General features: G+C 50.8%; 2 protein-coding genes across 12 annotated transcripts in view; both read right to left on the minus strand.

Moving 5' to 3' along the window:
- vit (vitrin) overlaps positions 1-3,519 on the minus strand; it is a 19,512-nt gene extending 15,993 nt beyond the window's left edge. For 6 of the 11 annotated variants that reach the window (XM_047028999.1, XM_047028997.1, XM_047029000.1 and 3 more), the window contains exon 1: positions 3,281-3,518. The gene's annotated coding sequence lies outside the window, so the exon portion shown is untranslated. Of the gene's footprint in view, positions 1-1,509; positions 1,631-3,280 lie in introns of those variants that run through there. The other 5 variants (XM_047028994.1, XM_047028993.1, XM_047028990.1 and 2 more) reach the window with 3 other exon arrangements.
- A 3,358-nt stretch (positions 3,520-6,877) lies between these two features.
- LOC124473883 (opsin-5-like) lies at positions 6,878-12,847 on the minus strand. The gene is made up of 6 exons (XM_047029600.1): positions 12,610-12,847; positions 12,185-12,390; positions 9,541-9,640; positions 8,284-8,388; positions 7,914-8,137; positions 6,878-7,600 (listed from the first exon to the last, which is right to left on the minus strand). The coding sequence occupies exons 1-6, from the start codon at positions 12,734-12,736 to the stop codon at positions 7,130-7,132; spliced, it is 1,233 nt and encodes a 410-aa protein (XP_046885556.1). The 5' UTR covers positions 12,737-12,847; the 3' UTR covers positions 6,878-7,129.
- Positions 12,848-13,609: the final 762 nt, after the last annotated feature.

The following is a 13,609-nucleotide window of genomic DNA, read 5'->3' on the forward strand; positions in this document are numbered from 1 at the left end:
AAAAGTCGTTTGTGCTCTCTGCTAACCTGCACCCTGACTGGCTGATACTAGACGCTCCAACAGGCCTGTTTTCCCTGTGTTGTGTTTAGACAGGCAGTCTCAGCCATGCTACACATCTCTCTAGTCTACCTTAGTCAAACCTCCAGGAAGGACCAAGCTGAGACAGAAAACCTGCACGAGAGAGAGAGAGAGAGGGAGAGAGAGAGAGAGAGAGAGAGAGAGAGAGAGAGAGAGGAGAGAGAGAGAGAGAGAGAGAGAGGGGAGAGAGGGAGGTAGAGAGAGAGAGAGTGTGTGTGAGAGTGAGAGAGAGTGTGTGTGTGTGTGAGAGAGAGAGAGAGAGAGAGAGAGAGAGAGAGGAGAGGAGAGAGAGAGAGAGAGAGAGAGAGAGAGAGAGAGAGAGAGAGAGAGGAGAGAGAGAGAGAGGAGAGGGGAGAGGGAGAGGGGAGAGGGAGGGGGAGGGGGAGGGGGAGGGGGAGGGGAGGAGGGAGGGGGAGGGGGAGGGGGAGGGGGAGAGGGGGAGAGGGGGAGAGGGGGAGAGAGAGGGAGAGACCAGCTGTACAGGAGAGGACAGTCAGCATGTTCGACTGGAGAGTGGAAACTCCTGAAACTTCCTGCCAAACACCTGTCACTAGTGAACTACTGTAGAGTCATACTAGTGAACACTACTGTAGAGTCATACTAGTGAATACTACTGTAGAGTCACACTAGGTGAACACTAATGTAGAGTCCATACTAGTGAACACTACTGTAGAGTCATACTAGTGAACACTACTGCAGAGTCACACTAGTGAACACTACTGCAGAGTCACACTAGTGAACACTACTATAGAGTCATACCAGTGAATACTACTGTAGTCATAGATCTCACTGCTATCTGTGGTCTACCTGTTGCATGCCACCTTCCAGGTTCTAGGTTCTAGGTTCTAGGTTCTAGACAAATTCAACTGGGGGGGCCAAGCTGGGGCCAGTTACATTTAAACATTATTGTTGTCATGTAGTTTTTATCACTGCACTGCAGGCATTAACAGGTAAAATACCATGTTTATAATTAGACTTTTAGGGGGGCCAGGAGGGGCTCCAAGCTTGTTGTCACGGGGGAACTTGCCCCCCCGCCCCCCCCACCAGAACTGCTTACCTGGCTGTGTGGTACTTAAGTCCCTTCATGTGGGCATAGGGGACCCTGTCTGTAGAAACACTTCAGACAGGTATCGGAATGTTTAGCTTAGCGTGCACCTGGACTTGACGTTCAGTGCTATTTGTTTATGTTTTTAAGATTAGCATATTTTCCTCAACTTTCAGGGGGATTTAACAATCACATCCCGGGCACCACCTCTAACTTTAGCTGCCTCGGCTTCAGCTGCCTCGGGTTCAGGTGAGGAGGCTGAAACGGACAGGCAGCAAAAAACGTCCCTGCATACAAGACGCATAGCAGTGTAGGAAGGAAGGCAATAGGAAGCGTAACCTATTAACATTCTCTGGCTGTTTGATGAAGGCATGAGGGTTACTCGCCTGGGTCCCGGCTGCCCCAAGCTCAACATCTCTTACCGGTCACATGTTCAGCAGATTTAAACCACAATACATCCCCCTTTGAATAATACCCCTCCACACACGATCACCTCGATGGATTAAAAGTCACAAAATAACAACTTGACGATTAGCCAAAGCTGACTGCTTCTGCAGAAAACCCCTCAGTAGGTCCTTCAGGAACAGCATGATCGTGTTGCCTGTTCCTCTCATAAACAGCTGAAACTTGAGAGGTGATTACAGGTGACTCCTCCTGTTCTGTAAGCAGAACCGTAGTGTTTCAAGGTGATGCCTCTACACTAAGGTGTGCAGTTAGAGGACGAGGAGGGGGCGAGGGGAAAAAGTGAGCGTATGTTACTGAATCAGCACAATCCAGATTTGTCACAGAATATCGAAATGCATCACTGATCAGGGAACAGTAAAGCCTGCTAATCTGTGTGTCGCGAATATCTCACACGAAACACGAACATCACTACCGGTTGTAGTGCCATCAAGAAGGATCCCAGTTCTCCTACTGTGAGCTACATTCCCACAGACAGCAACCTCATAGTTCAACCACTAAACTGCAAAATTCACATTCTTTTGAAAAGGTAACCATGGACTACACGGTGAGAAACACGAGTCAAAGCTGCCATGTGCTCAGACAGACCTGGGGGCTCGTGGTGCTGGGCTATGAACTACCACATAGGTGAAACGTTTGATAATGAACTGGAATACATAGCCTTCAATTACAACATCCACATCCACTATTGTCAGACTTGTAATCCTATACGGGCAAATAAGCAGTCCCTTGAATAATCTCAAGGGAAAACACATTCTTCCTGTGGATGGAGGCTGAGTATCTGAAACTCTTGGCAAACACATTCAGGCATCATGTGCCAAGTGCTCTCTAAGCCAAGTGAGACCGTGTGGACCAGGGAGGGCTCTGACACTCATCTAACATGTCTGTACAAGGTCACTTCCATGCAGGCAGAAGTCAGACTCCAGCTGACTTCCTAACATTTCATCTTTCTCGTTTGTTTGTTCAGCACACAATTTCTTTAAATCTTGGAAGTTTGTTTAGCGCAAGTTAGATCATGTAATGTGCTGCTAGTCATAAGAGCCACCTGTGTTTTATCAACATGCAACAAAAAAATCCTAAAGCAAAAAAATGAATAATTGCGTTCCAAATAAAAACGATAACGATAATGAAACCGGGTATATGAAACAGCATGGAAACATCAAAGCTGAACAGACAACTGGCATAGATTACTTTCTGAGATTGTCAGCATCTCAAATGCAGCGCGGGGCCACATCTTCGTCTCGAGCAAGGATGGAACTGTACAAGGGGAGGGATCGCTTGGTAGAAAAAAGCTGGAAAAACACGCAAAAGACTTTCAGTGAACACTGTATAGCTTTGGGCCAACGGTTCATGTCCGAACTAGTTATTCGCACAGACTGTAAGAGTCGGATCCATAAATAAAAAAGCGTTTTTCTTTCTGTGCTCAAGAATGCCAACTATTGAAAAACTGTATGAAGTTGAAGCAGTAGTAAAATAGTAAAATGTTAATCTCACCCCCCATGAGGATAGTACAAAATCAAGTTACTAAAATGACTAATGCACAAAAACCGCATAAATAGGAAATTACAAACAGGTTGGCAGAATACAAACCTGGTCAAACGTTGGCTAATTAATCATGACAGTCAAAATGTTATCCAAGCTAAATAAAATGCGCCACATCGTCAGAAATCAGATAACTTAACACAACAAGCTTACCTGAAACGTCTTGAAATATTCCTAAGAAGCGGCAGGTTTTCCTTGGTTTTCAAATGGTTGCGGCGCTCATTTAGGGACTATCCAGGTCTTCATGCATGTGTGTTGCTTGTAGGTATGCGCGATGAGCTGGTCCACCTTCACTCTGTCTGCATGGTCCGGTTTGTGCGGCGGTGCTCATTAAAAGTGGAGAACGGGACGGAGCCAAGGCAAGCTATTCCCCATCGCCCGTCCCACTTAGGAGCGCAGAATGCTTTCAGACAACACTCCACAGCGGAACCCTGAGGCTATAATAAGAGGATGCTAGCTTACGGCAATTTCTGGAATTCCAACAGAATTGAACTTCTTGTCAGTATCATTCTAAATCACAGTTGTTTAGTCATAGCAGTGGCATCTTTCTAGTATGCGATTAAAAATGTGAAATACATAAAACGTATTTCGGGGTATAATCCACACGCCATATTATTTGATCAGTTCCCTGTGATAATCCTGAAGACTTTATGTACATTTGTCAATCATTCCAATAAAGATATTTTCGACACTTTGGCAGATATGCAAATGAGTACATTTTCTTGGGTGTTTGTAGAGGTTAATAGGATGTTTCTTCTGACACTTCAGCTTGATACTCGTACCCAGCGGCCTTCGCACCCCAGTGGTTCAAAGAGCATCAAGTGTTTAACTAGAGTGACACCAGCACCCACACTCTTCCTCTCCCCGTCTGGCACCAAATAAACATGTCATGGTGTGTTTGAGACCCTGAACGAGTCTCTGGGTCAGAGGGGTGTTTGAGACCCTGAGCGAGTCTGGGTCAGAGGGGTGTTTGAGACCCTGAGCGAGTCTGGGTCAGAGGGGTGTTTGAGACCCTGAGCGTCTCTGGGTCAGAGGGGTGTTTGAGACCCTGAGCGTCTCTGGGTCAGAGGGGTGTTTGAGACCCTGAGCGTCTCTGGGTCAGAGGGGTGAGGTATAGGATAGGTGAGGAGCAGTCACACAGCATCACAGCCATGCCAGTCTAATGTCCCCAGTCGGTAAGGTATACACAAGGGACCTCCCACTGGTCTGTGCTGGTCTGTATTGGCACACAAGGCTAAGGTATTATGGTCTGTGGAGGGGCGTGTGTTTGTGTTGCTGCCATGGTGACTTAATGGACAGAAGACTGAAGGGCCTCGGTAAAAGAGCTCATTGTGGTCCAGATTATGATCGTTGCAAATGCAGAATCCGTCCCAGAAACGTTTAGAGGTATATTTTCTTGCCCTGAATAATTGCCCACAGATTTACCCAGAAAAGCAGGTGTCTTTTAAGAGTTGTTAATTTCTCTTTCAACAGGCTCTTTAGTTTACGTAACAGCTTGTCAGGAGCCGATAGCCCATACCAGTGCTGCAAGCCATTCCAATGTGGAGGTGTGGAGGGTGTGGAGGGGGTGTGGAGGGGGTGGAGGGTGTGGAGGGGGTGGAGGGTGTGGAGGGGGTGGAGGGGGTGGAGGGGGTGGAGGGTGTGGAGGGTGTGGAGGGGGTGGAGGGGGTGGAGGGGGTGGAGGGTGTGTGGAGGGGGGTGGAGGGGGTGGAGGGTGTGGAGGGTGTGGAGGGTGTGGAGGGGGTGTGGAGGGGGTGGAGGGGGTGGAGGGGGTGGAGGGTGTGGAGGGTGTGGAGGGGGTGGAGGGGGGTGGAGGGTGTGGAGGGTGTGGAGGGGGTGGAGGGGGTGGAGGGTGTGGAGGGTGTGGAGGGGGTGGAGGGGGTGGAGGGGGTGGAGGGGGTGGAGGGGGTGGAGGGGGTGTGGAGGGTGTGGAGGGTGTGGAGGGTGTGGAGGGGGTGGAGGGTGTGGAGGGTGTGGAGGGTGTGGAGGGTGTGGAGGGTGTGGAGGGGGGTGGAGGGTGTGGAGGGGGTGGAGGGTGTGGAGGGTGTGGAGGGGGTGGAGGGTGTGGAGGGTGTGGAGGGGGTGGAGGGTGTGGAGGGTGTGGAGGGGGTGGAGGGCAGGGTACATTGCTGCTCGTGCTGGAGCGGGCTGGCTGCCATCTGCTGGGGAATGTCAGGCGTCATGGAGATACAATCAGACTGTAAAATATTCCTTTGGCAGACACTTTTAGTGTTGAGATTTGTGTTGTGATTTGAACCCTCTGCGGTCACAAGCTCTAACCACCAAGCTGCCCCTCCTGTCAGAGACACCTGGGATGAGAGGCACCTGGGATGAGGTCCTGAGCACCACAGCAGCTCGACGGTGCCTCATCCAGAGGACAGAGCCACCGCTCCCCATCAGAGCAGCAGGAGACAGGAAGAGCGAGGCCGGAGTGACGAGGCCACGAGACGGCAGGAGGGTGAGACAGACAGCAGGAGAGTGAGACAGACAGCAGGATGGTGAGACAGACGGCAGGAGGGTGAGACAGACGGCAGGAGAGTGAGACAGACAGCAGGATAGTGAGACAGACGGCAGGAGAGTGAGACAGACGGCAGGAGGGTGAGACAGACAGCAGGATGGTGAGACAGACGGCAGGAGGGTGAGACAGACGGCAGGAGAGTGAGACAGACAGCAGGATGGTGAGACAGACGGCATGAGAGTGAGACAGACGGCAGGAGGGTGAGACAGACGGCAGGATGGTGAGACAGACGGCAGGAGGGTGAGACAGACGGCAGGAGAGTGAGACAGACAGCAGGATGGTGAGACAGAGGGCAGGAGAGTGAGACAGATGGCAGGAGGGTGAGACAGACAGCAGGATGGTGAGACAGACAGCAGGAGAGTGAGACAGACAGCAGGATGGTGAGGCAGACAGCAGGAGAGTGAGACAGACGGCAGGAGAGTGAGACAGACGGCAGGATGGTGAGGCAGACAGCAGGAGAGTGAGACAGACGGCAGGAGAGTGAGACAGACGGCAGGAGGTTGAGACAGACGGCAGGAGGGTGAGACAGACAACAGGAGGGTGAGACAGACAGCAGGAGAGTGAGACAGACAGCAGGAGGGTGAGACAGACGGCAGGAGAGTGAGACAGACGGCAGGAGGGTGAGACAGACGGCAGGATGGTGAGACAGACGGCAGGAGGGTGAGACAGACAGCAGGAGAGTGAGACAGACAGCAGGATGGTGAGACAGACGGCAGGAGAGTGAGACAGATGGCAGGAGGGTGAGACAGACAGCAGGATGGTGAGACAGACAGCAGGAGAGTGAGACAGACAGCAGGATGGTGAGGCAGACAGCAGGAGAGTGAGACAGACGGCAGGAGAGTGAGACAGGCGGCAGGATGGTGAGGCAGACAGCAGGAGAGTGAGACAGACGGCAGGAGAGTGAGACAGACGGCAGGAGGGTGAGACAGACGGCAGGAGGGTGAGACAGACAACAGGAGGGTGAGACAGACAGCAGGAGAGTGAGACAGACAGCAGGAGGGTGAGAAAAAACGGCAGGAGGGTGAGACAGACGGCAGGAGGGTGAGGCAGACAACAGGAGGGTGAGACAGACAGCAGGAGGGTGAGACAGACAGCAGGAGGGTGAGCCAGACAGCAGGAGGGTGAGACAGACAACAGACAAACAGCATCTAGAGTGGGTTAACGTCACGTTATGCACAGGTGCGTGAGCACCACTTTCAACCATTGTAACTGTTTTATTGACACAAGCACGTTGTACATACGATAGGAACACGAAAGCCCAGCCTCCCTCACATGGGTTAAGCCAAGTCCTAAAGTAAGAGAATTCTATGAAGATCTCCACTGAAAATGTTTTTAGTCGAGGACTAAGGCTTCATCCATGTCTGGGAAACTGGGCCGATAAATTAAACTGGCAGATGGTTTAACAACATGGGTTTTTGCATTGTGATTCAAGTATCAGGGTTTCATTCAAGTATAATCAGAGTCAGATGAAAGAGAGGCAGTCCTCAGAGGCTGTCGCTCTCCCAGTCTGGCCCAGCCACGCGGCTGTGGCCTGGCTCCCTGCGGGCCGGGGGCAAGGTGCGAGAGGGGCTGCTCACCCCAGAGTCATCATCAGGCAGGGGCTGGAGCACCACTCCCATGGAGGTCTTGATCTGGCTGGGCCCCAGCGGAGAGGCTGTGACCGGGGACCTGGCCTCAGGGTCCGCCTCGGCTTTGGGCTCCAGGTTTTTGAAGTTCTGGAGGTGCACCAGGTCCCTGCTGTCGCGGGCGCAGGGTAGCAGCATGGCCACGTCCCTGCGGAACTTGGCGCTCATGCCGAGGTAGATGAGGGGGTTGTAGAAGCTGGCAGACTTGGCGAGCAGACGGGTGAAGATGCTGGAGGTGTTGGGGACGTAGACACCCAGGGCAGAGCACAGGGACAGCACAACATACGGAGACCAGGCGACGACAAACGCTGTGCAGATGGCGATGGACACCTGGTCACAGACACAGGGAAGGGAGAAAATGTCCGGATTTTACGATGTATACAAGCTCTTTTTTTTGTAGTTTTTCATGCTTTATTAGGCAGTTTTTAAGTGAAGTGTGACAGGAAAGGCCTCCCTGCCCTCCCTGCAGAGAGAGAGATAGATGGGGGGGGGGGGGGACAAGCAGCAAAGGAACCCAAGGCTGCTGCAGTACGGCCTCAGCCAACACACACTCATCATGTGAGCTACCTTGGCACCCCCACCAGGATTTTAACAACAAATCAACTCATTTTGTTATCCAACCCTGGATCCTCTCCTCTCTCACCCTGGTGACATCTCTCTCCAGCTTCCGCTGACGGGAGTTGAGGTAGCCGTCGGAGCACATGGCGTTGCTGCTCTTCACGGTGTTGATGATGGACACGTAGGAGAACAGCATGACGAGCACGGGGACCAGGAAGCAGGAGATGAGGATGGAGATGATGTAGGACTTGGAGATGGTGGAGTGGTGGGCTTTGGACCAGTCTACCTCACATGTGCCATATCCTCGGTCTGAGGAACATCAGGACAACACTTTCATCTCCTTCTCTGCCCCCTTTTAACACAAGTCCATCTAATACATCCAGCTTTACTATTCAGCTTTTGTAATGTTTTCTCTTCTTGATGGTGATGCAGAAGGAGAGACAGAGGGGGTGTACCTGTGTAGCTGCCCCAGCCCAGTACAGGAGCCATGGACCAGAAGAGCGCTCCGCTCCAGATGAACATCACAGAGATGAGGATGGTGCTCATACGGATGCAGTGAGCTGCCAGATCACACAGGAGGCAAGCGGAGAAAGAGAGAGAGAGAGAGACAGAGAGAGAGAGAGACAGGGACAGAGAGAGAGAGAGAGAGAGAGAGAGACAGAGACAGAGACAGAGACAGAGACAGAGACAGAGACAGAGACAGAGACAGAGACAGAGACAGAGACAGAGACAGAGTGTCAGACAGTTCTACAAGGTTCAGAACAGCAGGGTTTGGGTTTCTGCATGTTATTACTTTGCAAACACAGGACAGGAAAAGTGAGGGGTGTGTTAAGGTCCAGAATTCTTTCCTAGTTATGAATGTCAGATTGTGACATTTATTGAACAATGAGTTCTCTTTCAACGCTCGCAGCCACTGCTAACCACCAGCACTGAAACAAACCTCTGTTGACAAAATCCACGTGGTTTTGTATTCAGCAAAGGAGTACAAATCAATTGTTTTCATTGATTCATCAGTTACACTTCACTATAGTACAAACTATTAAAGCTTAAGCTTACAGTGAGTCAACAGTGTCTATGACTTCTTCAACCCTGAAGACTGTGTTGCTAAACAATCATACCTTTGTGAAATTTCTGAATCCAGTCAATACAATCACAGTGTGTTGGCAGATGAGAGGTTCAACTAATGTATGTACCCAGGTCCATATTACAAGGCAGTTCAGTTTAATGAACAACCTCAACTGTATTGTATAGTTCCCACACAGAGTGGCAACAAGGTAGTCGCCATGTAATTAAAACATTCCTCAGGACCAATTACACCCAAAATACTTAAATTCACTTCAAATTAAGTTAATTTCAAGGTATGGTGTGGACGTGGAAATGAAAGTGCAGTCAAACTTTAGTGACTTCATAACCCGTGCCAGTAATGAGCAGCCATTAACATAGAATAACATCACTTTCAGCCTTTGTCTCAGATAAGTGCTACTGGAATGTTAGTTTGGAGGGAACCAAACAACAATTTTCCTCCCTCTCCCTCTCCCTCTCCCTCTCCCTCTCCCTCTCCCTCTCCCTCTCCCTCTCCCTCTCCCTCTCCCTCTCCCCCTCTCCCTCCCTCTCCCTCTCCCTCTCCCTCTCTCTCTCTCTCTCTCTGTCTCTGTCTCTGTCTCTGTCTCTGTCTCTCTCTCTGTCTCAGTCTGTCTGGAAGGTAATCACACCTTTGTTTGGGTGGCATCCCTTGATGTAGCGGGTAACACTGATGACCGTTAAGGTGTTGATGCTTGCAAGGCCAAAGAGCAGAGTGAAGAAGCCATCCACCTTAGAAACAAAAGAAATCAAAAAGAGAGTCAATGTTTTTTCAATTTTTTATAGTTATAGAGTTATCCTGGGAGTTTTTCCATGTCTTCCTGAGCTTCTGTGATGATGCTGGTAAAAATGGCTGTACAATGGCTGTACAATGGCTGTACAATGGCTGTACAATGGCTGTACAATGGCTGTACAATGGCTGTACAATGGCTGGTACTCATCATCAAATTCTTCCTGATGCCTTCCAGAACTCCTGCTGACTGATCAGACGTCCAACGTGGTACTCTGCCAGCTGAAACGTGCGAGGGTGAGCTGTCCTGGCACAGGGGTAGATTCTGATCCTACTTCCTCTCTGCTGCTGTCCTTTCCTGCTCACCAATCTGCCTCCCGCTGTGACACTGTGGACACCCCGCTGTGACATTGCCCAGTGACCAGCTCAGCTGTGGGCTGTCACCGATTACCCTCCTGATCTCCTTTGAGGCCAAACCTTATTACTGTCAATCACAGGGAGTGTCTCTCCCCAGCCGGCCGTGGACAGCTGCCTCTTCACATCTCCCCCTGGCCCACACAGCTACTCACACATGGGTCTGAGACACGGCTCTGACAGGTAAAGCTACAGCTGGCATTCCCCACCAGATCATGTCCCTTTCTCTCTGGATGGAAAAACGAATAAAAACTGACGTTTGAGAAGGAATTAAGGAAAGCTATTAAACTAGAGTCTATTGAGGAATACGGGAAGAGCCCCAGCTGCAGCCTAGCCTAGCTCCAGCCCCAGCCCCAGCCCCAGCCTAGCCTAGCCTAGCCTAGCCTAGCCTAGCCCCAGCCCCAGCCCCAGCCCCAGCCCCAGCCCCAGCCCCAGCCTAGCCTAGCCTAGCCTAGCCTAGCCTAGCCTAGCCCCAGCCTAGCCTAGCCTAGCCCCAGCCTAGCCTAGCCCCAGCCTAGCCCCAGCCCCAGCCTCAGCCCCAGCCTCAGCCCCAGCCCCAGCCTAGTCCCAGCCCCAGCCCCAGCCTCAGCCTCAGCCTCAGCCTCAGCCTCAGCCTCAGCCCCAGCCCCAGCCTAGCCCCAGCCTCAGCCCCAGCCTAGCCCCAGCCCCAGCCCCAGCCTAGCCCCAGCCCCAGCCTAGCCCCAGCCTCAGCCCCAGCCCCAGCCTAGCCCCAGCCCCAGCCTCAGCCCCAGCCCAGGTGTACCTGTTCATGTCTTGTCACGCTGATTCAGTAATCTGCTAATGCGTCTCACATGCCTGTCTGGCTCGCTTACCCCTTTCTCTCTCTCTCTCTCTCTCTCTCTCTCTCTGTCTCTCTCTCTCTCTCTCTCTCTCTCTGTCTCTCTCTCTCTCTCTCTCTCTCTCTCTCTCTCTCTCTCTCTCTGTCTCTCAGACACTCTCTGTCTCTCACACACTCTCTCTCTCCCCAGACTGAGACCCTTCAGTACCTGGCCCTCCCCAGACTGAGACCCTTCAGTACCTGGCCCTCCTCCCCAGACTGAGACCCTTCAGTACCTGGCCCTCCTCTCCAGGCTGAGACCCTTCAGTACCTGGCCCTCCCCAGACTGAGACAGATGCAGAGTTCTACCCTCACGTTTCCTCTCCGCCCCTCAAAAACCTGATAAGGTCTGAATGTCTGGGAGATGAGATCATATGAGTAGTTTCTGAGCAAAAGGTGTGCTCACAAACCTAATTATACTCCCTGGCAGGCCTCCATCTATCTCTGACAGCATCAGAGACGGCGAGGGCCCAACTGAAGCTGTTATTGTTCCTCCACTGTTTTTCTATCGCTCCACAGAGACTCAACACATCGAGTGTTGATATCAAGACTTCCACCACAGACTTGCCTTGGGCAAGAAAAACAAACTGGGAAAATTCCAAGCAAAGGCATGACAACTATTTCATCGCAGGCAAAAGCCTATGGAGAAGGCAGTGAATAAATGTATAAAAACAAATATGTATATATATATATTTATTTTACTGTCATGATATGGAAGTTGCCCTCATGTTGGAGTGTTCTGCCCCTGAATGATGCTGGTAAACGGTTGAAGCAGCGCCTGTTGACAGATGCTGCTGCTGGGATGGCCTTCCCTCTTCCACACTCATAATCTGATTACAGATTAACCTCCAACCCACAAGGAGACCAACGAAATCCTTGCTCTGCAACTCAGTCTCTCAATACCATTCCAGCTAAAATTCCTTCACCCGATTAATCTGGATTGGGCGGAGAAATTAGCAAATGGATCCACACAGTACGATACAAGGCCTCTTTACCAAGATAGATCCCCAACTGTCTCATCAAAAGGGCTTTCGTCACACATTTCTATTTAGCATTTGTGTTTTGCAGTTCAACTCCAGTTCAACTGCCATTATCAGGTTCAAGATTTTGTTAAAAAAACTAATGTAATAATTGCTGCGTTCTCCATTGGATTGTCCCACCCACTTTAGAAAATTACAAATCTGTCCCCCCTCACTTTTTCTTAAGAAAATTACATTCATCCTCGGTTATTAAAAGAAGCTGTCCCGCCCACATGTGAAGAGGAAGCTCTACCCCCGGTGGAATGAGAACCCACCTGACACGTCCAGAACCAGGTGATGAGGAATCCATCGTCCCTGAAGACATTGAAAATCTCCAGGACGCCTCGGGAGTAGCCAAACACGGAGATGCTGGCGTCAGAGACGGCCAGGTTCAGAGTGAGGAAGTCTGTGGGCAGGAGGGACGCCCTCTGTCTATACAGCACAAAGACCACCACGCTGTTCCCCAACCAGGACAGCCAGCCTGAACGGGGACACACAGCCTCCGCTTTACTCTTCCTCACAGGAAAACTCTGGGTAGTGACATACATGATAAAAAAGTCTCTGCAATTTGACAACTTGTCAGTGTTGGAATTACTATAACTACCCCAACAGGGGATTTTCTATTAAATCTTTGTGACCACAAACACAAAAAAAGGTACAAAAAAATACATTTCTATTTGATTAGATGTCCAGCACCTACCCAGAATCAGCAGGTAGACTCCGATCACCGTCTCTCCTTGTTCCGAAAGTGGAGGATCTATGTGCACGAGACTGAGGTTGTTATTCCTCCATGGAATCTTTGGTGGGCGTTTCAGAATGATCTCCATGTTTGAAGTGTCGCTGCTGCGGCATGAATCCTTGTAGTTACCTGTGAGCGTCTCCTGTCTGACAGAGAGCTGCCTATAGAGACCAAGGGAAACCCTCCACGCTTCCTCCTAAACCCAGCTTAACACAGACGCTCCACAACTGACTGTCCCAATGATACCAAACGCTCCTCTAATCCAATTGGTGCCTTAGCAGGAAAGCAGATGGGGATATTAGTGAGAAATCCCATTCAACGTTGGGAAAAGTCGTGTAAGCCATTACGACATGAGATGGGATTGCTGTATTTCCTCTAATTCATTACATTACAAGAATCAAGGGTGTATGTGTGCAGTCGTGCATGTCTTTGTGTATGTGTGTCTGTGTGTACGTGTGTCTGTGTTTCTGTGTGTATGTGTGTATGTGTGTCTGTGTGTATGTGTGTCTGTGTGTATGTGTGTCTGTGTGTATGTGTGTCTGTGTGTACGTGTGTCTGTGTTTCTGTGTGTGTGTGTGTATGTGTGTCTGTGTGTATGTGTGTCTGTGTGTATGTGTGTCTGTGTGTATGTGTGTCTGTGTGTACGTGTGTCTGTGTTTCTGTGTGTGTGTGTGTTGGCATCACCATGAGGCCGACATCTGTCACTTGGACCTGTTTTGTCCCAGTTGGACCTGTGGTGACTCAGTTGGACCTGTGGTGTCCCAGTTGGTCCTGTGGTGACTCAGTTGGTCCTGTGGTGTCCCAGTTGGTCCTGTGTTGTCCCAGTTGGTCCTGTTTTGTCCCAGTTGGTCCTGTGGTGTCCCAGTTGGTCCTGTTTTGTCCCAGTTGGTCCTGTTTTGTCCCAGTTGGACCTGTGGTGACTCAGTTGGACCTGTGGTGTCCCAGTTGGTCCTGTGGTGAC

This window comes from Hypomesus transpacificus, chromosome 11 (assembly GCF_021917145.1).
Source record: "Hypomesus transpacificus isolate Combined female chromosome 11, fHypTra1, whole genome shotgun sequence".
Taxonomy (NCBI): Eukaryota; Metazoa; Chordata; class Actinopteri; order Osmeriformes; family Osmeridae; genus Hypomesus; species Hypomesus transpacificus.

Coding starts and splice junctions, on each gene's coding strand:
- LOC124473883 (XM_047029600.1), bottom strand. CDS start 12,736: ATGGAGATCATTCTGAAACGCCCACCAAAGATTCCATGGAGGAATAAC. Junction 8,389..9,540: donor GGGATGCCACCCAAACAAAG/GTGTGATTACCT, acceptor GTGATCTGGCAG/CTCACTGCATCCGTATGAGC. Junction 8,138..8,283: donor GGGCTGGGGCAGCTACACAG/GTACACCCCCTC, acceptor GATGTTCCTCAG/ACCGAGGATATGGCACATGT.